We start from the raw sequence: 25,530 nt of genomic DNA, 5'->3' as shown, positions 1-25,530 counted from the left end.
GTTTAGTTGTATTTTTTACTAAGTAAGACATCCGACTTGCCAGTTTATATGTTAAAAGTTGAAATACTTAGAAAGCAGCTGGCGGGCCAGATTCAAACGCTTGGTGGGCCGCATGTGGCCCCTGGGTCGTAGTTTGCTGCCTTTGTTGTACCAGCTAATCTAGCTCACAGCCTCCTCCCCCTCGTGGTTATTATCACTTCTGCTAACATTTAGTTGCACACAATATCAAGTCATAATGTGTATGTATATTTATGTGTGTGTGTGTGATGCACAAGATGTCACTCACCTTGGAGGTGTCTGCAGGCAGTGTCCAAAATGTCACTCAAGTCAGTGTTGGATTCGTTTACACAAAGCTTACAGCAGAGATGTTCTGATTGGCCCAAACAGCTCATGTGACTAGAAGTTGAAGTTTATTTATATCTGTGGTAAAGAAAGCAGACAGGCGATCTTGGTTTTATATTCCCTTCCTAGATTAAAATCGTCAGGGTGCTTTTGGAAGCCCTCACCTGCTTTGACCAGCAGTTATCTAGTAAATCCCCCTCCCACCTGCAGACATTCATAACACTCACAAAGTCCTGCTTCATGCAAGGTGTGACACCACATGTCGAAACAAGACATTATCAGCTTGGAATAGAAGCGCTGAGCTAGAACATCTGTGAAGTCTGCAAGCGAGATACGTTTCTGGAACATAAATCTGTTACAACTCATAAGAGCATGTTATTGGTAAGTCAAAGTTTACTTTTGTTTATTGTAAATATGGTATTATTTAAATTATTTAAATATTAAATATTTATATTATTATATATTATTAAATATTTCTCACTATCTTCCCTCAATAAAATATTAGAAATGATGTAGTATCACATAAAATGCAATGCTCCAATTAACACCACAAAAAAACATCAGCATTAATGGCTGTAGGCAACCTCCTAGTGCCGTGAATTAAATATAATCCATAACCACTACATTTAAAAAGATAAGCCACATGTATTCATGTATATGGAAGGTATGAAACTGGCTTCCAATTAATGTCCCGCCCTCCCTCATGAATGCATTTAGTGATTCTGTTTAATAAGGAAAGATAACAATTTGTGTGGTTCAGGAAATAATTATCTCTGTGCAATCAGGGATGACAATCCAGACCTAATCAGCTGTTTTTCTTCCTGACGAGAAGCTGTGATCCGGTACCTGCAAAGGAGTTAAAATGTCTGAGTTTATGTCTCGCAGAGAGACCTTTTCAACTCTCCAAGCACGCTGTGCTTTATTCCTTCCTTTCTTTTTTTGTTTCCGTATAGATGTGACCTTTGCTGCCAAAGGCTACTTCGACGCGCTGGTGAGAATGGGCGAGCTTGCCAGTGAGAGTCAAGGATCCAAAGATTTGGGTGAGTGACTGGAACAAGACACCGCCATCTTGGCACTCATTTGCAGCAACAGAGCAGGAAACCCTATTTGGTAACAGTCATTCTAAATTATTATTAAAAATCCATTAATCCATCCATCCATTTTCTATACCGCTTATCCTCACTAGGGTTGCGGGCATGCTGGAGCCTATCCCAGCTGTCTTCGGGTGAGAGTCGGGGTACACCCTGGGCTGGGTTATAGTAATTATACTTTGTAGAAGGCACAAAATTACTGACTCCTTTACTATTACATTGTAGGTGGCGGCAATGCATATTACCAATTGGACTGCCGCATTGCTAGCTTTTTTTGTCACCACATCTGGTGTTTCATTACAAAATGTGCATGGTTATCCAGATTTGCACCAAAATGTTATGGATTGGGTTTTTTGGCCTCCTTAAAAGTTACACAGAAATGTTATTTTCTGTGTAGCCCTGCCAACTAACTCGCTAGCTAACTCACAAGCTGATACCCCTCGGCCAATGGCAAAGCCTAGTATTATGAAAAGAATTTCCGGTACTTCAGAAATTGCTGAAACACGTTGAGTTGATACCACATGGGTGACTTAAACCATTGCCTCAGCTCTGAATGCTGTAATATTATACTCCAGTCTTCACTTTGCTGCCACGATCTCTTTCCTATGTGAAGTCAGTCTTCACTTGAATGTCTCCTTACTGGAGACAGGAGAGTCTCACTGTCTTCCATTGTGCCCTCAGTCTCCTATTGAAGTTTATGTGAATAGCATCACTCTTTCATTTTATTCAAGACTGAGGGAGCAATGCGTCTACAAACCAGAGAAACCATAGAAGTAAATGGTAGTGAACACATAGGGCTGTCATTCTTCTCCAATGTTCCCTCATTCCTCGCTGTATGTATATGTACAAATTTCCCAGTGCCCTCTAAAAGGTTAACACACACTCATCTAAAAGAATCTTTTTGTAAATGTTGCTAGGTAGCAATCAGAGAATATGGGTTATGCTGCAAGTGGGTGTTACATTATTATATTATTACCAAAGCAAATGAATCATTAAGCCCACAAAGCCTTTGTTGTTGTTCAAAGCCCTTTAACCATCCTGACGTTTTTCATTTCACATCTTTCCTGGAAAATATCTGAAGCCGGTACCATCAGGGCCTCGTGCTACATGTGTCAATTAGTGACTGGATATCTTAAGTTGAGGCTGCAAAGCGGAGTTCAGTTTCCTGTTTTCGGAGTGTCCAAGGTGAGCGGCGTTTGCCGTGATCAGCAAGTGGGAAATCAGCTATTGTTTGACAAGACTTCCACCCCCCACCCCTACTCGACTTGATTGTGCTGTCTGGGCGCACAAGCAGTGAAGCTGAGATGGAGCAGTTTGGGGCTTGCATCAGGGTAACTGACATGAGAGCGCTCTCCAAATGTTTTATTCAGATGACTGCTATCTCTCCCTGCTCCCATCTTTCTATCCTTGTAGCCTCCGCCAGTGCTGAAGTTTACAGCTGTGTGAAAGCGAGCGTTGCACACATTCTTGGTTTGAGCTTGTCATGTACGAGCAGAGCACAGTACACGTGATCAGGCTTGCAGGTCGTCTCGTTTTTTTTCTTATTCAGCACTGTGTAATAATGCAAGTGTCAGAGTGTGTATGAGCTAGCTGAAAAGTGATTCCGAAATGCCGCCTGAAAGAGGTGCTGTGAAGGAACAGGATATTCCAAATGACTCATTTTGCCGGACAAAAGACTCCCATCTTCTGTCTTTTTGCCTTTTTTTATTTGAAACTCTCCAAAGAGAGTGAATCAGTGCACTGTTTTTTCCCCTCCATTGCCGTGCACCCTGTTCTTCTGCTGTATGCTCAAAAGGAAGGATGGATGTTTGATTTTCCAGCCACAATGAGACTCCACCCTGAGAGGTCCATACCGATATACAAAGCTCTGGTACAACCCATGTTCATGGGCGACGCCCATGGCTCACTTTCCTGTCCGACCTGTTGGAGAGAATACATATATATTATTAGGAAACATGACATTTACCATTATATCTCCTCAAAGGACAATAATTTACTTATGTACTAATGAACTATAGTACTTAATCTTGACTACAGTCAAGCATGGTGATGATACCGTGCATGGGTGCTGCTTGCACTGTAGAGGTACAGTTCATTGAGGAAACATGACATTCCAAAATGTACTTTGACATTGTGAAGCAGAGCATGAGTCCGTCCCTTGGGAAAGAGATTTCCAAATACACCTCCAAGATGACAAATGGTGGCGGAGTTGCCAAGTCTGTCTCCTCCAGAATTGAACCCACATTTTGGGGCATCCTCAACGAGAAGGAAAGTAAGTAGAGTGATGACACCAGTGATGTCATCGTCATGCTTGCTGGAATATGAGATACTCAGTTTTCAGGTCTCAACATACATATATGATATATTAAATATGTAGAATGAAGTGAGCACCATGTGTGAATATACAGTATATGCTAGTGTATATTTAGTGTCCATAAATCTTGGCTTTGTGTATTTCTGCCACAGAATCCCACTATTCCCACGCAATCCTGCCCACCAGTCCACTGCTGCTTGGGCTAATAATTGGCTGTCACTTTGTCCCCCCACCCCTCATGAGCACTTATTAATCTGCAATATTTGTGGCATTGTGAGGCTTGAAGGCAAATAAAGCAGTACTGAAGATGTTAAGTGCATTCCTCAGCGACGAGTCTTGTTTATATTCCTCACTGCCAAGAGGTTAGTACTCATTTATGTGCCAATTTGTCAGAGTACACGTTTGAACTCATTGGAAAATTACGACAGACCATGCAGATCCTGTTTTCAAAACTAGAAATATGAAGAAATACAAAAAAAAAGCCCCAAATAGCTGTCCTCGGCTATGCCTGCCTGTAATTATGAACATGTAGCAAAATTTACACATTTTAGCTCACAGTTCATAGCAAAATAGCAGCAGAGAAAAAAAATCGTTAGATGAGACATATGCCAGTAGCACTGTATGAATTACAATAAAAAATACCTGCAGTCCCCCAATATTTGAGCACTTCTCTATTTCAGTACTACGTAGCCCCGACTCCACTCACGACAGCTGATACAAATAACATTGGTCTTGTCAAGAGAGCCCTCTGCCAGCGCTTTGGAATGAAACTTACCATTAAATCTAACATCTTTCTTTCTCCATTTCTCCTCAATATGTGATCCCGCTTGTAGCTTTCATACCACTGCATTTCCTCAAACTACAATGTGAACGGATAGTCAAACACGCTGTGTGCATGTTAATTTTTTCCACTTTTCTGACCTATAAATGTAGTTAGAATGTTGTATTGTTGTGTCATACCATGCCAACGATACAGATAATGTGATTTGCGCATTGTGAGCCCTGAAAGAAGTTTGGGATCGCTCAAAACTCTCAGTTTCAAAAGCCGTGGTAAAACTGTTCTTTTGTGATGTCACAGAGGGGCGGACTTCCTTATATCGTTCATAGTTAGGAAGCACTTTGGGTGTGTGACCAGTCACAGCGGAGTGTGGGTGGAATGAATTAAAGCAGACCGTTGTGGCACAAAGTACAAATCAAAGGAAATACAGCTGTAATAGATGCAGATTCTGGAAGAACTAGAAAGATTTGTGTGTTGGTTATCATGTGTAGCTAGTCAATACAACTCAATACAAAGGGAGGAAAAATTAGCATAATAAAAACTTCCATTAACATGTTAACTTCGACTACCTTAAAAAATTAAGTTTAAAAAATGTAAAGAAATAATTTGACAGACTAGAGCACTTTACTCCAAAATTGCTATGTTTACTTCCATAGCTATTATAATGGTAAGAACATGAATTTGCTAAAAACTGAATGATTGTTTTCGCTTTATACTCATCACCAAGAAGAAATCTGAGCAGCATGGAGTATTTATTTTTTGCAGTGCTGCATGAAGGCTTTTGTGGGCAGGGTGTACCTAACCTCATTTGCATGTTGAGCACCACAATAATGCACTTCCACAAAATTGCGTTTCCAAATATTAAATTGCTGCTGGCTCTCCATCCACCTTTCCCCCTGGTTAACAATGAAATAAACTCACTCGCTCTGTCTTTCTGCAGTACTTACAGTTCAGCCTCCCCTTGCTGGAGGATATCAAATCACATGTGATCTCCTTTAACAACTCCTGCAGGTTGCTAATTGCCGCGACTTAATAACATGCGTATGATTCAGCACAAAAAGGCGTCTCTTTTGGGAAATCACACAGGAATATGAGAGTAAAAACTGTCTGTATTAAAACTGACTCACTCTCACTTGAATACAGGCTGCTGAAAAATTTTGCTTTTCTATGTAATAAGATCATAGATTTCTTTATATGACGTGATGTTGATATTTTTACAGTTTAAGGATCCAAAGATCCGCTATCAGCAGGAGTGTGCTGCTGTTTTTAAAAATATTTTGCAACAAAGATCCTCTGTGAAATGCAAAAATGTTCTCACCTGATGTCGAGTGCTGTTGGCTGATGCGTTGAAGTGCAGGCCTGTATTGGAGTACAGTCTTTAGCCCAGCCTGGCCTCTCCTCCTCCCTCCTCCTCGTCCGTTAGCACCTGTCCCTGTTTAAATGAGAGCCGAGGAGCTCTTTTCTTAGCTCGGTGCCATCCTCCCCGGGGTCCCTGCCTTCCCCTTCTGCTCTATTTCTGAGACACGCACTGCATCATGGGAAGGCACTAGCCCCCACACTCATTTCATCCATCAATATACTCATTCACAGTGTCTTCATTCAATCTGAGCTATGGCAGTGATGTCCAAGTTAAGTTAAGCTAAGTTTCACCTTCTTATTAGCTGGTCCAGTTTTTGACGGCACAAAGCAAATGAATCAATTCGTCAGCATTGTGGGAGGAAGTATGCTGGTAGCATGCAAACCTGCATGTTCCCATTTTCACTCACACGCTTTGGGGGATTGTTTCTTTACTGAAATAATAAAGTGTGTTTTGCAGGCGTTTGACCTATGCTCAGGTGAGGGTACTCCACTAAAAAGCAAGCAAGCTAATCAAAGCAAGATTACAAAATAATGTTATTATGCACATGGGGCGCTTACATCCTGTATATTCTGTATACGTAAAAGCACATTGTGTTTAGTGTTGACTACGTACTTTAAATTATTATCTAAATTATTCATTCATTTTCTACCGCTCATCCTCACGAGGGTCGCGGGGGTGCTGTCTTTGGGCAAGAGGCGGGGTACACCCTGGACTGGTCGACAGCCAATCACATGGCACATATAGACAAACAACCATTCACACTCACGTTCATACCTATGGACAGTTTGGAGTCACCAATTAACCTAACATGGATGTTTTTAGAATGTGGTAGGAAACCCGAGTACCCAGAGAAAACCCACGCACGCACGGGGAGAACATGCAAACTCCATGGCTGAGGGTGGAATCGAACTCTCCTAGCTGTGTGACCTGCGCGGTAACCACTCGACCGACGTGCAGCCTCTTTTTAATTAAACTATCTTTATTTGTCTTATAGCTGGACAATCAACACAATGAATGGAGTGTAAATCCCTGTAAAGAAAATTGCACTTGAATAAATAATGGATAATTGTGTATTATTCCTTAGCAGGAAGGCTTAACATATAGCGAGAGACACTGTCTGTGAGCGCGCACCATTATTTTTGCTGATTGGTGGCTGTGAAATCTTTTATCGAACACGCACACCAATAACAATCTCTCTTGCTCTCCGTCCACATTTCTCTTTGGTTTGTCAAATCAATCAGCCTGCTTGTAGTTCATCTTTGTCATGCTGTCCGTTACAAGCCAGTGTGTTGTGCAGTAATTAAAGTTCGGCTCGGGGGACACGGCCTTTTAGCCATCATGCGTGGGTTTATGATTAGAGGGGATGTCAAAATGATGAGGTGGCGTTAATGGAAGTAGATGCAAACATTTGTACAGTAGATAGCCACCAAGTTATCCTCCAAGGAGGATTTATGTAACCTTTGCACTGTCAACCTACTGCAAATCCTCTTGCTACTTGAGTAAATTTTTCCCCAACTAGTTAAATAATTATTGTTTTTCTGCTGTACAAGTGTTAACAAGTTGAAAGTAATCATTGGCTTTGCATTCAGAAAGTAGAAGGCACTCCACCGCCAAGGCAGCCCAGTTTTCTCCAAATCCTCCTAATCCTTTTGAGAGTGTAAAAAACAGTGGTGCTGACACCCAATTTAAATTTGAATAACTTATTTTGGGGGGTTTGCATGTTTGTCACACTTAAATGTTTCAGATCAGCAAGCAAAATGAGTCAATGACAACACAACTGAACACAAAATGCAGTTTTTAATTGAAACCTTTTATTATTAAGGGAGAAAATCTATAAACCTCTATGGCCCTGTGTGGAAAAAGTGATCGCCCCCTAAACCTAATAACTGGTTGGGCCCCCCTTAGCAGCAACAACTGCAATCAAACGTTTGCGATAACTTGCAATCAGTCTCTTACAGCGCTGTTTGCGGAGCGTTTGCTGCAACTACCGTGCGAGGTGTCTGAGGCAATGGGGAGGTCCCACATGATCAACACCACTTGTTGTTTGCAACACGTTTTTTACAGTACGCTGCACGAGACAGGAGAAGAGGAGCGTTTGTTCAACCTCCTCCTGAAAATATTTTCAAACAAAATTTACATTTCAAAAATGAATTTGAATGCAATTTCTGATGAGCTGTCCGTGAGCCATTTTGGGTACAATCCCACTAATCAGTGGTGTATCGTATACAGTACACAATAAATATTTCCAACATTTCCAACAAACATTTCCAAATGTGTGATATTGATAGTGTGCTGTTCTCATAGACTTACATGAACGCCGGAGTCCTAACGAGCATTTAAACTTAATGACCATTGCCAACGCCTCTATAAAATGCCACAACAAATGGGCCTCTTTCCCAAGTGCAACCTGCCCGCTGGTCATGTGTCTCAAAGGGTTTGTTGGAGCCCAGCAGGCCTGCTAAGCAGCTTACACAAACTCATCCCTAATCACAGCCCCTTTGACATTCTGTCAGTGGCTTAAAACTCGCTGGATCAATTAATAAATGAGCAGCCATCACTCACACACGCAGAAACAAGCATACTGGCAGCAGCACAAGAGAAAGCAGGAGAATAAAGAATGAATGAATCACTGATGGCCCTCCTATTGTCATCACTTTTAATTGCTGCACAATGTATACAGTGCCAAAGCAGGGAGAAGGAAAACATCACACTGTGGAGCTGCAAATAGTTACCATGGTAACAATCAACAGAAAGTTATACTGCTGAACTCAGGACTAAGTAGCAATGATTATCTGAATGTGAGAACATGTGAGAACTATGTGGACGACAGGACGCAACCTGTGCGAGTTTTCATAAGACCTGCCAGCCCTATGAGGACATCCGCATTCCGGCAGAGAACGATGCTGGCATGGAGCATACATTCTCCTGCACTTGTCACTGTATCTTCCCAGCTCTCTCAAATGCAGCACAACAACAATGTTCTTCTTTGTGAGTTAGGATGATGTGCAGCTGAGCAGCAAGCAGCCACACGCCTGCAAGGTGGTACGGACACTTCACTGTGGAGATGCAGTGCCTACTTGTGTAACAACACCCACACGGCCTAAACAGAATGTGGGCTGGAGTAAAACAGAGCAGAGATGGCACAAGAAGGGGAGTGAGAGAGAAGCTTGATTGCTTTCGAAGGTCAAGCTGGATTCACTACACTGGGTTGTCATGGAGGCAGGAAAACGCCGGGGTCGTTGCTATGGGAGACGACGAGGGGCAAAAATTCCGTTCAGTGATCTACTCAAAGCTGTGTGAGATGGCACTACGATAGAATGGTCTTTGTGTATTTGAAAGTACACACCCTGAAAAACCAACTCATTTAAAAACACTTAATCTGCACACACTCAGTGGATGAATACGCGTGATAAACTTGGTCTGAACTCTTGTCCCATGTTGTGTGCACTCAAGCCCACTTAGGAGCCAATGACTAGAACATGAAAGGATGCTAAAAAGTAAAACTGGCCCAGCCAGTACATCTGTGCAGCCTTGCGCATGTGGGGGCCCGGCAATGGTGTCACATATTTGGGCCACAATCATGGTATGAAATGGAACACAAGATGGTGGAGGAAAATGGTTTCTGTTGTAACATTAAATTGTATTAGTTACACGCTAAGTTAAAACGTACCAATAATATTATAGCTACATAATATAGATATTAGCAATAAAGACAGTACAGTGTTCCCTCCCTACTTGGCTAGATACAAAAAATTAAGTGTCTCATGCATATATTCCTCCTCTGGCCATGCGGCTTCGCAGTTCAGATGTGGCGTTTTTGTGTCCTTGTTGAACTGTGCTGCTTCAGCTGGCGTGTTTATTTACCCCACAAGCCAAGGATTCATGTGCAGGGGGTCCGGCTTGTTGTGCGGTGACTGGCTGCTCCTGCCATTTGGGTGTTTAGAGTATTTTGTCGGTGTGTGTTGTAGGTTTTTGTCGGGGGGGAGACACGTTAAGAACACGTTAAAAATGTAATAAAGCATTAAATACAAAAATAAAATAAAATATGAAATGGAAAAATAATCCAAAGCAGTTGAAACCTTTCCATCTCAATAATAAGACCACTACACTGCTTAGTTGCTGGTGTCACTAACGCGGGATCAGATCCTTTAACATACTGAAGGATACTATAACGGCTTGGCAGTTATTCCTACCATACCAGCACAAGTTTTGTGATTTCCGACTGTCTGTGAATGTGACAGCCTGACTCGGAATTTATGTTTAGATTGCTTAGTTTTATCATTATATTGTTATTGCTGCTACCAGAAGCCACCCGCCTGCTTCACTGCCCCCCCCCCCCCAACCCAATGAGCAGTTCAAGTGTCCGCCTCCGCTGTGCTGCTGTCTTGTGTGTGTGTACACTTGTTGCATTGTTTGTGCTGTGTGTTGGCACAGAGACTACACCAAAGCCCTTCAGACCACGACTGGACCCACAAACATCAGATAAGGCTAAGATATTCTCTTTAACTGGCCAAGCATGAGAGTGGGAGTGCCCTGAGATATGGAGAAGATTTGAGTGTGGAAGCTGTGTGTGGGCTCGTGTAGAACATTTCTGTTCTGTAACCTGCACATTGAAAGTAAACATCAATTTAAATCTTGTGATGATTTTCTCAGTGTATTGTGTATCCAGTCCTAAGTAATGGTACATATTTAGTAACACATGAAGTACCTTGGTCAAAAGGGCTTTGGAGCTTCTGTTTGTGTCTCTGTCTCATTTTGATGTCCTCTGTCTTTCTACCAGGTCTCAATGTTTCTCTGTCCTTCGCTCAATGTTGCTCTTTGTGTTTTTCTTGGAGAATGCACTGCACTTTGAGAAGAGGCAGCTTGTAGGTATATCAAACTGAAGCACTCTTTCCAGCTGCATGCTTTATCCTCTTTGCCGTTTTTGTTGTTTGTATGATGTGGACAACCGTCTTTTCTCTAGATGTTAGTCACATTTGGTTATTTTGTTATTGTCTACGTCTTGCATGTGCCGTGCATGCACCGATTGCCTCTCCATCTTCTTGTGTTTGTGTGTATATGTGTGTGTGCTCTGCAGAAATTTGAGTGCTGCCTTTGGAGTAATGTTTTTGGGGTGTTGGTTTTTTTTTCCCTGTGTGCAGGGGATGTGCTGTTCCAGATGGCTGAGGTCCACAGACAGATCCAAGTGCAGCTGGAGGAGATGGTTGGTATTGTGACTTGCTGGCTCCCTTAAAACGTCTGCAATGACCTCAACCTGCATAGACTAATGGGATATTATATTATGGACTTAAAACTCTCACTTGTACTGTATAATGATGATGATGTTTAATAATTTACACGCATATGGTTGCATTCTTTGTAAAAGCTGAATTTTTTTATGCAGTTCTTTTATATTATCAGTCAATGTGAAATCCTTAACACATGCATGAGTGAAATAATCACATTGGATTCACTTGGTTGTTTTTTTTTTTTCACCACAACTCAGCTGAAATCTTTCCACAATGAGCTGCTGTCAGAGCTGGAAAAGAAGGTGGACCTGGATGCCCGCTACCTGACTGTGAGTCCACATTTAGGTTCTACATCTATGGATGTTTAATTTGATGGGAAAGGTTGAGGTTTTAGATAATAGTTGGTGTTAGCAGAGAGAACACATTGGAGCTGGTCTCCAATGTGATATCTTTAGACTGTGTGGGATGCAGCCTCAGTGTAGAGCAGCATTGATGTGTGTTGTTTTGGGGGAGGGGATGGGATAGTCTCCATTATTGTATGATGTGTATTGTCAGAAGGGCTTGGCTTCGCATCAGCTTCTCTGTTCATGCACACACACCTACATTACAGACATTGCCTTGCATTCAGCTGTAACCACCACTTGACTTGAATATAACCCCGCAAACTTGAGTTGTCCCCCGCCCTCAAAGGAAGGCGAGCAGATGTGCGCCCCCGCCCCCACAGCAGCATAACAACAAAAGGAAAATGTGCTGCTCACTCACTTGCAAGGCCACACAAAGTTATCCTGTCATGAGGCTTTTACTGTATTTCCTCATATGGTGGCCACCGTGGGGTGTTTTTATTCAACTTCAGAGAGTGGCAGGTGTTTTCCCTCAGTGTTCTGGAAAGTGGCAGTACATCTATGCAGACCTGCGCTACAGGAAACCAGCTTCAGGCAGCATTATTCTGCTCAGTACAACACTTGCATAGAAACTGGAGCTGAAAGGTGGGAAAAAGTTTTATTCTCGGATGATAAAAGAATGTAACCTTAATGGTTCAGATGTCTTCCAACGTTACTGGCATGACAAGGAGAGCCCACCTGAGATGTTTTCTACCTGGCTCAGTGGAGGGGGGGCCAACATGCGTTTTCATTCAGTGAGACACTGGAGCTTCATGTGGTGCATGGTTGTCAGACGGTGGGGAGCAGATATTGCAGCGGGCATCCCTAATGACCGAGGGCCTTCGTCTGTGTGGTAACAGCTGGGTTTTTCAACAGGACAACGTTCCAGTACACAGTGCTTTTGGTCTATCCCACATCCTCCCCTGATTGAAATCCCATAGAGAACATTTGGGGATGGATGGCAAGGGAAGTTTATGAAAATGGCCATCAGTTCCAGACAGTTGATGCCCTTCATCAAGCCATCTACTGCTTTTTAATGCAATGCTTTTTAATTCAGTGGCAAAAAAAAGATGAGGCAGCCACCTTTTGCCTTCTCATACAGTATCAAGTATTCCAAAGTATGAGATGCATGATGCAGTGCAGTTTGGACACCATTGCAAACCACCACTGCAATAATAAACGTTGATGTATACATGAAGTATTGTGGCGTGTGCACACAGAGTGGTTATTAGATGTAGAAATGTAACATCACTTTTACCACCTGTACTTCTACTACCGTAAATTAGAGCAGTTTCCACGAATATGCTGTATTCCTGATCAAATTGTCTCAAATGTTTAACCCGCCTCAAAAAAGAAAATCATTTTTATAAGATGAAAGAAAAGCGCGCGCACACCACTTCCCCCGCTGCCTGCGGTGCTTCCCTCTCCTGGCTGTCTCCTCTCTCATCTCGCACGGTGGCGTACCCTGGGGTTTACGTGTCAGTCGCACACGGAGGTCACAACGTGGCCATAATGCTGCCATCTCACTGTGAAAGTTCATCTTCTGTCCCAATCATAACAATTATCTGTCAAACACTTTTTGGGCATCAACACTGCCAACATCACACACAGTCTAATATTTTACCACAAGGGATGCCCTGTTTACACAACACTTCATCCTCTCTGACCACTACAGGCTTTCATTTTTTGGGAATTTAATGTAAAAGTAAACTGGATGGACATTGTAAAATAATAGGCAAGTCTGTCATATCATATTATTATACATACTTTATTATCCAAACTCCTACTAAAAAAGAAAACCGAAGGTTGCTCATCACCATCCTTAGCATCTCATCAGTTGTGTGGTATCGAACCTCCCGTGTGAGCACTCTGCTGTTTCCTCATACGCAAACACACCATCTATGTCACACCGCCGGTCCAGTTGCTATGGCAACAGAGCTGATGCAGCCCGGGAAATTGTTTTTCTTTACCAATAAATAAGTGATTAAGGAAGAAACAGAATACATTAAAATGACAAAAATGTGTGAGATGGTTATTTCACTCCCAAATTAACTTAACTCATTTCTTGTCATTTCAAATAAGGACACTGGTAGCCAAGGCCAAACAAATGGATAAATCCTGATTTGCATACGTTTTGATTCATTAAGTACTGAGAAGGTCGCACGGCTCGGCCTGAGTTCAATTCCACCCTCGGGCATCTCTGTGTGGATTTTGCATGTGCGTGGGTTTTCTCCGGATACTCAGACTTCCTCCCACATTCCAAAAACATGCTAGGTTAATTGGCGACTCCAAATTGTCACGAGGGTTGTGGGGGGTGCTGGAGCCTATCCCAGCTGTCTTCGGCACTAAAGGCGGGGTACACCCTGGACTGGTCGCCATCCAATCACATGGCACATATAGACAAACAACCATTCACACTCACATTCATACCTATTGGATACCTATTAATTTGGAGTCGGCAATTAACATAGCATGTTTTTGGAATGTGGGAGGAAACTGGAGTATCCAGAGTATCCGGGTACTCCGGTTTCCTCCCACATTCCAAAAACTAGGCTAGGCTAATTGGTGACTCCAAATTGTTCATAGGTATGAATGTGAGTCTGAGTGGTTGTTTGTCTATATGTGCCCTGTGATTGGCTGGGGACCAGTGCAGGGTGTACCCCGCCTCTCATCCGAAGACAGCTGGGATAGGTTCCAGCACCCTCGCGAACCTCGTGAGGATAAGCGGTAGAAAATGAATGAATGAATTAATTAATTAAAAAAGTTTGACAGTTAGCCTTGATATACCGGTATATTGACAATCCATACATTTTCTACTGCTTATCCTCGCTAGGGCCACGGGTATGCTGCAGCCTCCCCCAGCTAAATTGACCCTGGACTTAAATTTAGTGTGTTTATAGCAGTACCTATTGTGACACGCCTTCGTACTGCGGTCATCTCCTACCATGCCTTTAGAGTCGAGGGAACATAATCAGTCAGACCTTTCACCCTATTGTCCCTAATGCCTAATTTCAGGCCTAATGTTGCATTTGTGCCACCCTGCAGGCCGCCCTGAAGAAGTACCAGATGGAGCACAAAAGCAAAGGGGAGAGTCTGGAGAAGTGCCAGGGGGAACTGAAGAAACTGCGCAGGAAGAGCCAGGGCAGCAAGAACCCCTCCAAGTATGGCGAGAAAGAGATGCAGGTGAGTGCCTCATTGTGTCTAAAACCTCTTGATTTATGTTGATATGAATATGCGTCCCACTGCTTTCAGACAGTTAACTAAGATGTCACCAATACAGACCTCCGACGTTAGACATAATCCCATTGTACAGTTGTACCTAATGAAGTGTCTAAAAGGTGGAAATGCTCCAAATATTGTTCATGAGTCGGAAGTGTCATTCCAGCTGAAGGTATGTTTGCTTTTGGTATCATCTTGTGTGGTTATTTGCCTTGCAAAGTAACCAGACAAGAGCAGTTTAATGCAAATGAGTCCAGTGCTGCCTTCAATGATAGGAATAAAAGTTCCAGTCATAGTCATGCAGTAATAAACTTACCATTGAAGACTTTTCTAGAGTTGAATGAAAAAGAGCAGCAAATGGCGTCAGCTGGCGCCTGAAGGAGAGGGCTACAGAGATCGTGAGCCTCGGCTCGCAGGCTAATTACATGATTCCACTCTGAGGTGGAACCGGGTCACAGTACAATCAATAGCCGCACCGGGAACTTTTCTACAGCAGTTGTTAAGACGGCATATTGGACAGACGCACGCTCAGCCCCGCCTCTTTGCAGAGTCAACACGCAGTAACAAAGATGCCATTTCCTCATGTGATGGCAAGGCAAGGCTGGGTTAAACCAACACTGTTATTTTATTGAATTTCTACTCTTGTGTCAGGAATAGATAAAAGTTTCAAAATGGACAAGGAGACTTGGCAGGAGCAAGAACAACTGAAAAATTAACAAAAAACAACAGGACAGTAGGAAACGTCACCAGCACTGTCCAGCATCCAGCTATTTATTTCACAGTGTGACATTTTTTGCTAAAGTTACAATTCGGATCATATCGTTGAACCAATTGAACCAATATCCAATACAACCCTTGAATTGTATCAGCAACCGAAAGAATCATTAAAACCATCCATAACATTAAGAATGATATACAAACACAACAATATTGTCATTAACAAGCAACAAATCAACTCTTTTGTTGAATAGAACTTCAATTAGTTATTTTAGTCAACATCGACAATATGAATATTAATATGAATAAGCCACTTCAGTGATTGACTGCATATTGAATAATACAATAGTTTGCTGTGTTACATTCAAATAAATATTCTAACACTGAAAAACATTCATTCATTCATTCATAGCATGTTTTTGGAATGTGGGAGGAAACCGGAGTACCCAGAGAAAACCCACGCATGCACAGGAAGAACATGCAAACTCCAGACAGAGATGGCTGAGGGTGGAATTGCTCATAGCTATGAGGCTTGCGTGCTAACCACTCGGTCACTGTGCAGCCCACTGAAAAACAATTACTTGAAAATGTATCCAGCCAAGGTTTTTTAAATGTATTTTTATTCATAAGACCACAAAATTGTTTCCGATGAAAATGAGTATACAGCAATCCCTCGTTTATCGAGCTTAATTGGTTCCACACCCGACCGTGGCAAGTACGTTGTAACAATTTGTTTTACTAATGATTTCTGTTCCTATGATGATTCATTGTTCCAGGATGATATTGGTTCATTTTGAATGATACAATCCGAAATGATTCATACCTGGATACTGGACAGTGCAGGTGACGTTCCCGAGAGTCCTGCAGAGTTAATGAATTATGGATGCAAACAATGAATGGCAAATGCAATCACATTTTCTTTGACCAACACTTGAGGTTGAATTAACAATGAATTAATTAACAGGTTGAATTAAATCAAGTATGTGATTAATTCTATCTGATAAATTAAAATATGACTTGATCTTTAATTTGATACCTCGTTCACATCTCTAAGCCAAGTACTAAAGAAGTTAGATCCGATTTCATAGCGGGAAATAGTGCCTTTGGTTGCCATTAACATGGCATTAAAACAAAAGCTGTGATCGACCTTGGCAAGTACAAGCGCACTACAAAATACAGAATAACTTGGGCTGTGACATTTGTTTTAAAAGCCAACAGAGTAGCCGTTTAAATTTTTTTGATCATAAAAAATTTCAGGGAATAATGTACACTACAGATTGCATGTACAATGTTCCTACAAACAACCTGTGTCGCCTTTACATGACGTTATCCATGCACCTAGGCCAAATGTACCTCTTACATGAGTAACATTTGACGTCGTCATCATTAAAATTGCTATAAAACATATCCATATAAAGCCTGCAATTCTTACAGTAAATCCACAGTTTTTTTCCTAGTATCGATTAATCATTGGATTACCTTTTAAACTATGTTAGAGTGATATGTGGAATAGCAACTTCTTCAACACAGATGGATGTAGTTGGATCATAGCAATATCAATTGATACATCAATGTAGTATTTTCATAGTCGAGCTGTTTCCCACTTTCTAAATACGATTTCTAACAGTGACGTCGGGTAACGGCTGCAACAGTAGCCAATGGGGTTTTTATTAGGGATTATTGTGTCTGTTGTAAGGTCTTTCAAACCTGCAACAAAAGGCTGTCATTGCTGGCCTGCCAGCAATCAAGTCTGTTTCATCCACCATTATTGTAACATTACTGACAACTAGTGGCCTGCTTAGAATACTACATATCAGCGTATTTGAATGCCTTTTTTAAGACCATTTTTATGCTTAATTGCGGCAGAAGATACATAACATTTGTGACAATCCATGCTAGAGTGAGTGCTGAAGCGAGAACCGGCAAGGGGCGACTGTAGAGCATAGTGTTGGATATACGACGATTGTTTACAAAGCCTGAATGACTGGCCTTGATCAATTGGGCCCATCCGTGCTAAAGAATGAGCTCATCACTGGTGGAGTGAGGGGAAAAAAGAAAAATCTATTTTTCTTTCTTCTAATATCTCAGCTGTGGGCGTGTGAAAGAAATATCAAGTGGTTCGCGGCGGACCCCACCAGGGTGATACTTTTCCCGCCCTTTTCCTCCTCCTCCTCCCCTTCTTCTTCCACATGGTGTTATTCCTGCAGATAAGATGTGTGTTATCTCTTTTCATCAAAACATCAAATATTTCGAAGTGCAAGTTTGGCTTTGGGAAGCAGATGGGGTTTTATTGATCGCCACCTTCATTGCTCCGTCTCCCCTGCTTCTCCTCCACACACTTGGAAACAGGCCTCTTTGACTTCCCATACACACACACACAGTCTCATCCATCGTAGAAAGTTGCTGCCAAGATACTTAACAGCTCATTATGTGGTACCGAGCCGTGGACTGAGGAGGTTCACGGAGCTGCTGTGGTTGTTAATAAAAGAGTACATTCCATGGATCGGGATGGAGAGCATCGCTACAGATGTAGAAGATTTGCATACAAAGGTGATGTAGAAGTCGACTCATTGTGGGTGTCTTGGAGCGTTTCTTTTGACTCCAAAGAGAGTTGATGATGAAGGAAGATGATGTGAGCCGACTTCCCAAAGCAGGGGAAATGCTGTTCCCACTAGAGGAAAGAAAAATATGTTGTTTGTGAATGATGGGATTTCCCTTTGTAGTCCACAGGGAGAATTTTGGTATTGTTAGTGTCTTGTTAAGTTGACCTATTTAACGTTAATACCACTTTTTTAGTTGACGGCAGTTCCTCAGCTCAACTCTTGGCATTGACAGGAGTACTTTTTCATAGCACCTGATCAGCATGTACATTGGTTGATATGCTAAAATGAGTTTATACTTTTTGTTTCACCCTATAGGGTGCATCGTCTACAACAGTGAATTACTGGAGTCTCTATGTGCGCATTAAAGAGCCTGTTGTGCTACTCAGCTGTTGGTGGGAAACTCGTGCATGTTTCATTTGTCGTACTGTTGCTGAGAATGAACTCATCAGTGGCATTAATGCTGGTGGTGCAGTTTTGACCATAACCGTATTACAACATTGGTTCTGTTGGCTGCTGTTGCACAAACAACGGCCATGTGGTCATTGATAAATATGTGCAGAGTTTCTCCTAGGATTTTCTGAAGCTGTGGTGGTTTACATTTGTTGCTCGCCCGTGGGACAAAATGAGTTTGCAAGCTGCAGCCAGAGAGGCATAACCAGTAAACAAAAATGCCAGAAGTCGAATGAGATGAATTACAGTTGTGCCTCACTTCAAATATCGCTCCCTAACTCTTCTCACGGTTTCCTGGTTGACTATGGCCTCTTATTCTGTGTGGAGGTGGTAGGTTTTTGGCTGCATATTTTGTCCTTCTTCACTCAGGATCAATCCCATTCTTACATTTAGAATAAATGCTGTAAATTGGAGGCAAACATTGCGCAGAAGCATAGCACAATATGATGTAAGCACAGCTAGGTCGTAGTCGGACTGACCTGAATACATCAATCAAATGACAAATGTCATAGTGAGGATGGATTAGGCCGATGTCAATGATGCTTCATGGACCCATATTAGATACTACAACAGCAAGGAACGTTTGGTGAGTTATGTTTTATTATTGCTTATAATATAAAATATATAATATTACTAAGTAAGTAACTATAGGGGTGTTATTTCATGTTTGCAGACTCTAGTAGCGGCAAAAAAAAAGTGATATTAGGTCATAAACAGATTTTTTTTATGCTTTAACTATGGAAATATTCCGTGGATTAATATTGAATCCTACCTGTCACAGTCAGGAGGTAAACAAAGAAAGACTCTTTCAAAATTGAATTATGAAGAGCTAAAAAGTCAGAAAAAGAGCTTGACAAAGCACCACCTCTACTAAAACAAAGCACGTTGCTGAATATGTTGTGGAGTTGCAGTGACATGTAACAGGGTTCTCGCGTCTTATTTGTGAGCTTTTGTCAAACAAGACATCCTAGCTGGGATGTAACCTGAGGTGGCTTGCTTTTATAATAGCGTCTTGTGTCTGCTCTGGCTTTTTTGTCTTGTGTTACTTCACTGACCTCAAGAATGCTGGGAGGATTGGGACTCCTCAGTTGTTTTGAGGAGAGGATTATTATATAAAAAGCGCTAAAAGTACAGAAGGTCACTTGCAGGTCTGCGATCATTTTAATAGCCGACCTCGTTCCCCGCTGCTGTTAAATGTGCTCACCATGGCATTTTTTTTTCACTCTTTTCAGCGTCGTCAGTAGAAAAAAAAACTTTCTCACAGGAAATGACTTCAAAGATTTTCAACTCGAGCCTCGTTCGCATGTCTCTAATTTTCACGACAGTGGGGCCATTCCCCTTGTTAGAACCCAGTCGGACAGGTCCAGAGGTTCCGGTTGCTCTGATAATGAAGCAGAGATAATGAACAAGATTGCAAGCTTTTAATTTGATGGCAACAATGTGTTAAGAGCAAGAGCAGAATAAGGTCAGGCTGCTCTCTCGGGAGGAAAATGAATTTGTCATCTCACTGATCCGCCTCAGCAGATTTGTGGTCGTCATTTCGCAAAACGGCTATTGTCCATGTTCATTCAGCATCTTTTAGATTAGATCAATTCAAAACAACCCAGAACCACTCCTGTTTGGTAATTGCTTTGAAATGTCCAAGACTGTACTCCCCTACACTCATGCTATTGTGTGTTCACCCCACGCAGTTCGTGGAGACCATCAGCAGCAAGCAGACCGAGCTCGACACCTTCATCGCCGAGGGGTACAAGACGGCTTTGTCTGAGGAACGTCGAAGATACTGCTTCCTGGTGGACCGCCAATGTGCTGTGGCCAAGAACAGCAGCGCCTACCATGGCAAGGTAACCGGTGACATATTACATCATCACTAGTTAGTTCTTTAGGTGGGGTCTCCAATTTGGCGACCACAGGTTCAGTCTTGACTAATGCTATACCATAGGACTAATTATTGGGTGCTAAAGTAACTGTTGGTGTTGTTTCTGGTGCCAAACGTCGAGTATCTGATGTTGAAAGTACATAGGCAGTACATTCTGGGGTAACAGGTTATTGTAAAGGTACAACAATCTCAGACGTCAAGCACAATAAAAAAAACACATTTGTTCAGAATTTGAAACATAAGATCGCTGGGATAGGCTACAGCATGCCCACGACCCTAGTGAGGATAAGCGGTATGGAAAACAGATGGATGGAATTTCCCATAGGAACTAACAGAAATAAAAAATAATCACACGGCCGCCACGATTAAACCTCCAAGGTAGCATTAAAGTGTATCAATAAGTTAACCACTGTTACCATTAAAAGGACCGTATGTTACATACAAAGCCGTCTCAGAAAAGCGACCATTAGTTTGGAGACACTGTGTGGTTATGATGGCTCTCATTGAACGTGTAGCCTAGTGCTTCTCAAATAGTGGGGCGGGCCCCTGGGGGGGGGAGGTGAGAGGCAGGGAGGACTTTCAATATTAGTGCAGACCTGCCAACATGTATAAGTCTGTCATACTTGGCATGTAATTTGACTCTTGAATGTGAAGCTTCACTGCTTCACATTTCTGCCCCCCAGTGGGGGCATGACAGAAAATAATTAAGGACCACCGGTCTAACGTTAGTTGCTAAACTTAGCCACATCGCTATTGTTATCTGACAGCAGACATAATCGATAAATGTGTGAGCGTGTGTACTCAAAACAGGAAGAGGCGGGCCTTAATGCTATTCGTACTTGCGAATGTTAGCGCCCTCTAGGCAGCTCTATACTGTCCCTTTAAGACTTAGCATCACAAAAGGGGAAATTGAATTGTTTTCCAGCATTTTCAAGTGTAAAAATAAGTTAACCACTCATCATAGGAAAACATTAACATGTATGGTGAAATTTATTTTGCAATAAGTGTCGCAAAGCTAAATATGCAGAGTTAATGCTTTGATGCTGAGGTATTGTATAACGTGATGTGGTTAAGAGGTGTATTCTCCCAAATAGTGTTTGTGAAATTCCAATTGTCGGACCTCACGGATGATTGACTTTGGAGGTTTGAGTGTGGTGGTAAATGTTCCTCTCCATCCATCCGCTGTTTTTTATCATAAACTGCCCCCAAGACGTATATCATTCCATCACGTTAGCTTTGACCACTCACTGGAGCCTCTTCATTTTAAATATGTATTCAGACTGCAATCAGCCCTGTGCCGTGATCCATCATTGGATCCGCCAGCATTGTGTCGCCTTCTTATGTGGCCTTGCTTGAATTGCTGATTCGACAGCGGCGTGGATACAAATCATTTAGTGTTGCTGGAGAATTGCTTAGCTTTTCCACATGGATGGCGACATTTGAAATAAAGAATGCAGACGTCCGTCTCCAGCAGGAGTGCTGGTGGGTGTTAACTGTCAGCCTTGAAGAAGCCACTGGACGAAGACGACTGTGTGTGTTTTGTTTGTTTCTGCGGCATCCTTTAGTCGAGTCATTAATCAGCATGAGGGTGTGCGTGGGACGACCCACATGAAAGGAAATGTCCAGAAGGGGTGTGCAATGACAGAGGAAGACGGGGGGAACGAATGAAGAAGAGTAATAAATGTTCTGCAGAAGGATGCCGTTGTGTTTGTCCACAGGCTGTGTGCTGCTCGCGTGGGCAGCTTGGGTGCGTGTTAGCCCACACAAGCCTGTTTTTGTAAAGCGTGCAAAGGGTCAAGGATGCACGGCGAGGAGAAACCTTTGTGGACTGTTTATTTCAGTGACTACAGTCTTAACCACGGCTTTCATTGCAGCTCTTTTAAAGCTGTGTTGTATTGGATTCCCTTAGTGTAGTGATGCTCAAACTGCAATCTGCAAGCCATTGGTGGGAACCACTTAGACAATAACACAAAGATGCACAGCCAATAACTATCCACTGGGAGGACACCAAGGCATTCCCAAGCCAGCTGCGAGACATAATCCCTCCAGCGTGTTATAGGTCTGCCCCGCCCGGGGCCTTCACCTCACCTAGGTCCTCAGTCCCATTTAAACTTGTGACCATATTGTCCTTCCAGGGTAAAGACCTCCTGACCCAGAAGATCCCAATGTGGCAGCAGGCCTGTTCGGATCCCAACAAGCTCCCAGAGAGGGCTGTGCTCTTGGCCCAGCAGATGGGCTCAGCCATGGGCGGCACCAGCCCCATGCATGCTTCAAAAACCAACCTGGTCATCTCTGACCCCATCCCCGGAGCTCAGCCCCTTCCTGTGCCCCCGGAGCTGGCAGTATTCATGGGCAGTGGCCTCGGGCACCAGGCGGTAAGTCAATGCAAATTGGACTTCCGTTCAGTCATAGTGTTCCACTGTGGCTTTGACCGCTTTGTTTCAGAGGCTGATGGGCCCCGATGGAATGTCCATGGTCAACGGGACAACAGGAGTCCACGGCGAGGAATACTGGACGGATGGAGGGACTTTATCTCAAGTCAGGCCTTCGTCTCCACAGACTCAGGCGCAGGTGCAGTCCCAGGCTCAGCCTCAGAGACAGGTCAGCGACGTCTACTCCAACACCCTGCCTGTGCGTAGGCCTGCACCCGCCAAGAATAAGAACCCAGTGGGTAAGAAATCCCAGGAAACCAAAGCGAAGAGTTGACCTTATGTGCTTCGGTTGTATATCATTAAAAATCAACAGGGTTTCGTTTTGGGTCAATATGGTAATATACATTTTAAAAAAACATATTAGCAATTTAACAGGGATTGACTCTCTGCCCTGCCCTGACCCAGGAGAGACGCGGACCCTGCCCAGGTCTAGCTCCATGGCAGCAGGCCTGGAGAAGAACGGACGATCCCGTGTGCAGGCTATCTTCTCGCACGCCGCTGGCGACAATAGCACCCTGCTCAGCTTCTCCGAGGGCGACGTCATCACCCTGCTGGTACCTGAAGCCCGTGACGGCTGGCACTACGGGGAGAACGAGAAGAATAAAATGTAAGTGTAGTCTTCCATTAAGGACCATACCATGCGTCACGTTAACAACTTTCTCCCTGTTTTGATCAGGCGTGGCTGGTTCCCTTTCTCCTACACACGAGTGCTGCCTGACAGTGACGGCGAAAAGCTGAAAGTGAAGTAAGCAAGTGGCAGAGTGCAGTGACCCACCATGACCAGCAGATGGCACTCATTTTCTGTGCTTTCCAATGTGCCTTTTACAATAAATACAGAGCGTTTATGTATATAAATAAAGCTCTCATCATCCACATACGTAGTGTTGTTTTTGGAGTGTCTGTGTGACTTCATGTTCCTGTCATCAAACTGTCTAATGGGCGTGGCTGCCAATGAGGAAAAATTCTGCCTAGCAACTAGCTGCTAGGCTAAAGATGAAAGTTTTTTTTTTCATTTAATGATTCATTCATGTTAACTGTTGTCTGCGTGCCGTTTGTTTTGTTAGCAATGGCTACAAGAATGGTTCTTTGGTCTGAGGCTTTTCTTCCCCTGTCTGGCCAGTCTGCATCATGGGAAAAGTAGCAGCACGGGCAACTTGTTGGAGAGTGACGCATCCCTGCCCACACCTGACTACGGCCTCACCGCCCGACTGTTGGCACAGAGTCTAGCACAGACGCGCCCACGCCCCTACAGCATGGCGGGCTTTGGCACTCAGGTAGGGACAAGTTGACACATGGACACATCAGTCTTGAGCCGCAGAGACACCATCATTTTTCCTTAAGACTTTCTGGCTCTCTGCTGCCACCTGGTGACTTAATGTTCATGTTTTCTGTTACCTTTCAGCCTGCTATTGAGGATTATGATGGTCGCTTTGCCACAAGGTAAGTCTTTTCCAGCCTTAATTCATTGGAACAAATAAATCGGTGCTCTTTTTCAGGAAGCATGCTTGTATTTGAGTTATTTTGGTTTCACTTGGTCACCAGAATGACCATATATAGAAGTAGTAGATGTTTGATAATATTGCTACCAAGTCAAAGTTTGGATGTATCGTGTCACTTAAAAGGATGATAGTGTGTCCAGACTAAAAGCTAACATTTATCTCTTTTTTTTAATGACTCCATCTTTTTTTCATGTATTTTTTATTGGATTATTATTTTCATATGTATTTACAAGCAAGATGAGGTTAAATAAGCTTTCTTCCTACTCCTTTTCGGAACGGCCAATCGTCCTATGTGATGTACTCCGTGTAGCTTGTATGCATGTTCAAAATTAATTTTAATATTACTAATACATCGTATTACAAAGGAAGCATTGTTTCAATCGGTTAACTATCAATTTCATGTCAATATAAAACTATATTTAAAAATAGGGGCACTTTAGCTGGAAAATGTCAACAGGAATAACACCGTTCCTGTGGCTGTCCAGTCGGTGAAAATGTGTACGTGTGTGTGTTTATTTACGTTGGGATTGTGAGGAGCGGTGTTGGTGTGTTTGGTCGGCATAACGACGTCATGCTCAGTCATCACTTGCTTGTCAGTCTGGACTGTCAAGCTGTCTGCTCTGTGTTTTAAAGGGGGGGGGGGACAAGGTCTGCACCCCCCCCCCCCCCCCCCCCAAAAAAGCTAATCTATCCTAAGCACTGCATCCCTTCAAGCTGAGGAGACGACTTCAGCATTTTCTCATTCGTGATGATTTGGGTTGAATTGGCCAAGTCGAACCAAATCCAGTAAAACCAATGAGGAAATGTGAAGTTGGAGCTTTGCACGGGAGGGGGGGTGTTTGGAGTTGTAAAGTTCGATCCCAACACGCACCCTGCCTCCTCCTCCACGTCCTCCTCGTCCTGCTGGTGTGTCCTGTCTCTGGCCATTTCTCTCTCTGAGTGTGTCCGACCTGGCAAGCTTCCTTCTCTCTTTGTTCCACAGTGACAGTCCTGATGGCAAATTGATATCGACTGTGTGACAACACACATTGTGACAGACGCAGACAGCTGCGGATAGCACAGGGGGCTCCTCCACCCTCCTCTTAGCCTCCCTCCTTCCTCCTCCCTGTCCTCCTCTCTCCTCCTCCTCTTCCACCAAAGGCCGGTCTCATCCCTCCTTTCTGTCCTCTCTTCCTCCCCCGGGTGCATCCTTTCCTGCTGCTGCTGCTGCTGTTGGCTGCCCGGCGGTGGTGGTGGTG

The 25,530-nt window shown here is 43.2% G+C and overlaps 1 protein-coding gene and 1 long non-coding RNA gene across 5 annotated transcripts in view; one reads left to right on the top strand and one right to left on the bottom strand.

The window, feature by feature from the left end:
* baiap2a (BAR/IMD domain containing adaptor protein 2a) overlaps window positions 1-25,530 on the top strand; it is a 60,995-nt gene that overhangs the window by 30,178 nt on the left and 5,287 nt on the right. For 3 of the 4 annotated variants that reach the window (XR_013629926.1, XM_058049795.2, XM_058049793.2), the window contains exons 3-13: window positions 1,296-1,382; window positions 11,027-11,088; window positions 11,371-11,442; window positions 14,539-14,676; window positions 20,174-20,326; window positions 22,497-22,736; window positions 22,807-23,032; window positions 23,199-23,400; window positions 23,470-23,538; window positions 23,914-24,067; window positions 24,196-24,233. Coding sequence is in view for 3 of the 4 variants with exons in the window: in XM_058049795.2 (XP_057905778.1) it covers window positions 1,296-1,382; window positions 11,027-11,088; window positions 11,371-11,442; window positions 14,539-14,676; window positions 20,174-20,326; window positions 22,497-22,736; window positions 22,807-23,032; window positions 23,199-23,400; window positions 23,470-23,538; window positions 23,914-24,067; window positions 24,196-24,233 (1,441 nt within the window). In the remaining variant the exon portion in view is untranslated. Of the gene's footprint in view, window positions 1-1,295; window positions 1,383-11,026; window positions 11,089-11,370; window positions 11,443-14,538; window positions 14,677-20,173; window positions 20,327-22,496; window positions 22,737-22,806; window positions 23,033-23,198; window positions 23,401-23,469; window positions 23,539-23,913; window positions 24,068-24,195; window positions 24,234-25,274; window positions 25,529-25,530 lie in introns of those variants that run through there. The other variant, XM_058049794.2, reaches the window with a different exon arrangement.
* Window positions 3,095-8,309, bottom strand: LOC144901838 (uncharacterized). Its single transcript, XR_013629927.1, has 3 exons — window positions 8,196-8,309; window positions 5,844-5,957; window positions 3,095-3,353 (listed from the first exon to the last, which is right to left on the bottom strand). It is a non-coding gene; the product is annotated as an uncharacterized LOC144901838 (long non-coding RNA).

Source organism: Doryrhamphus excisus, linkage group LG16 (genome assembly GCF_037039965.1).
Source record: "Doryrhamphus excisus strain RoL-2023G ecotype Guam linkage group LG16, RoL_Dexc_Guam_v1.1, whole genome shotgun sequence".
Lineage (NCBI taxonomy): Eukaryota > Metazoa > Chordata > Actinopteri > Syngnathiformes > Syngnathidae > Doryrhamphus > Doryrhamphus excisus.
Note: the sequence above shows the minus strand (reverse complement) of the source record. Positions and strands in the feature narration are given on the sequence as shown.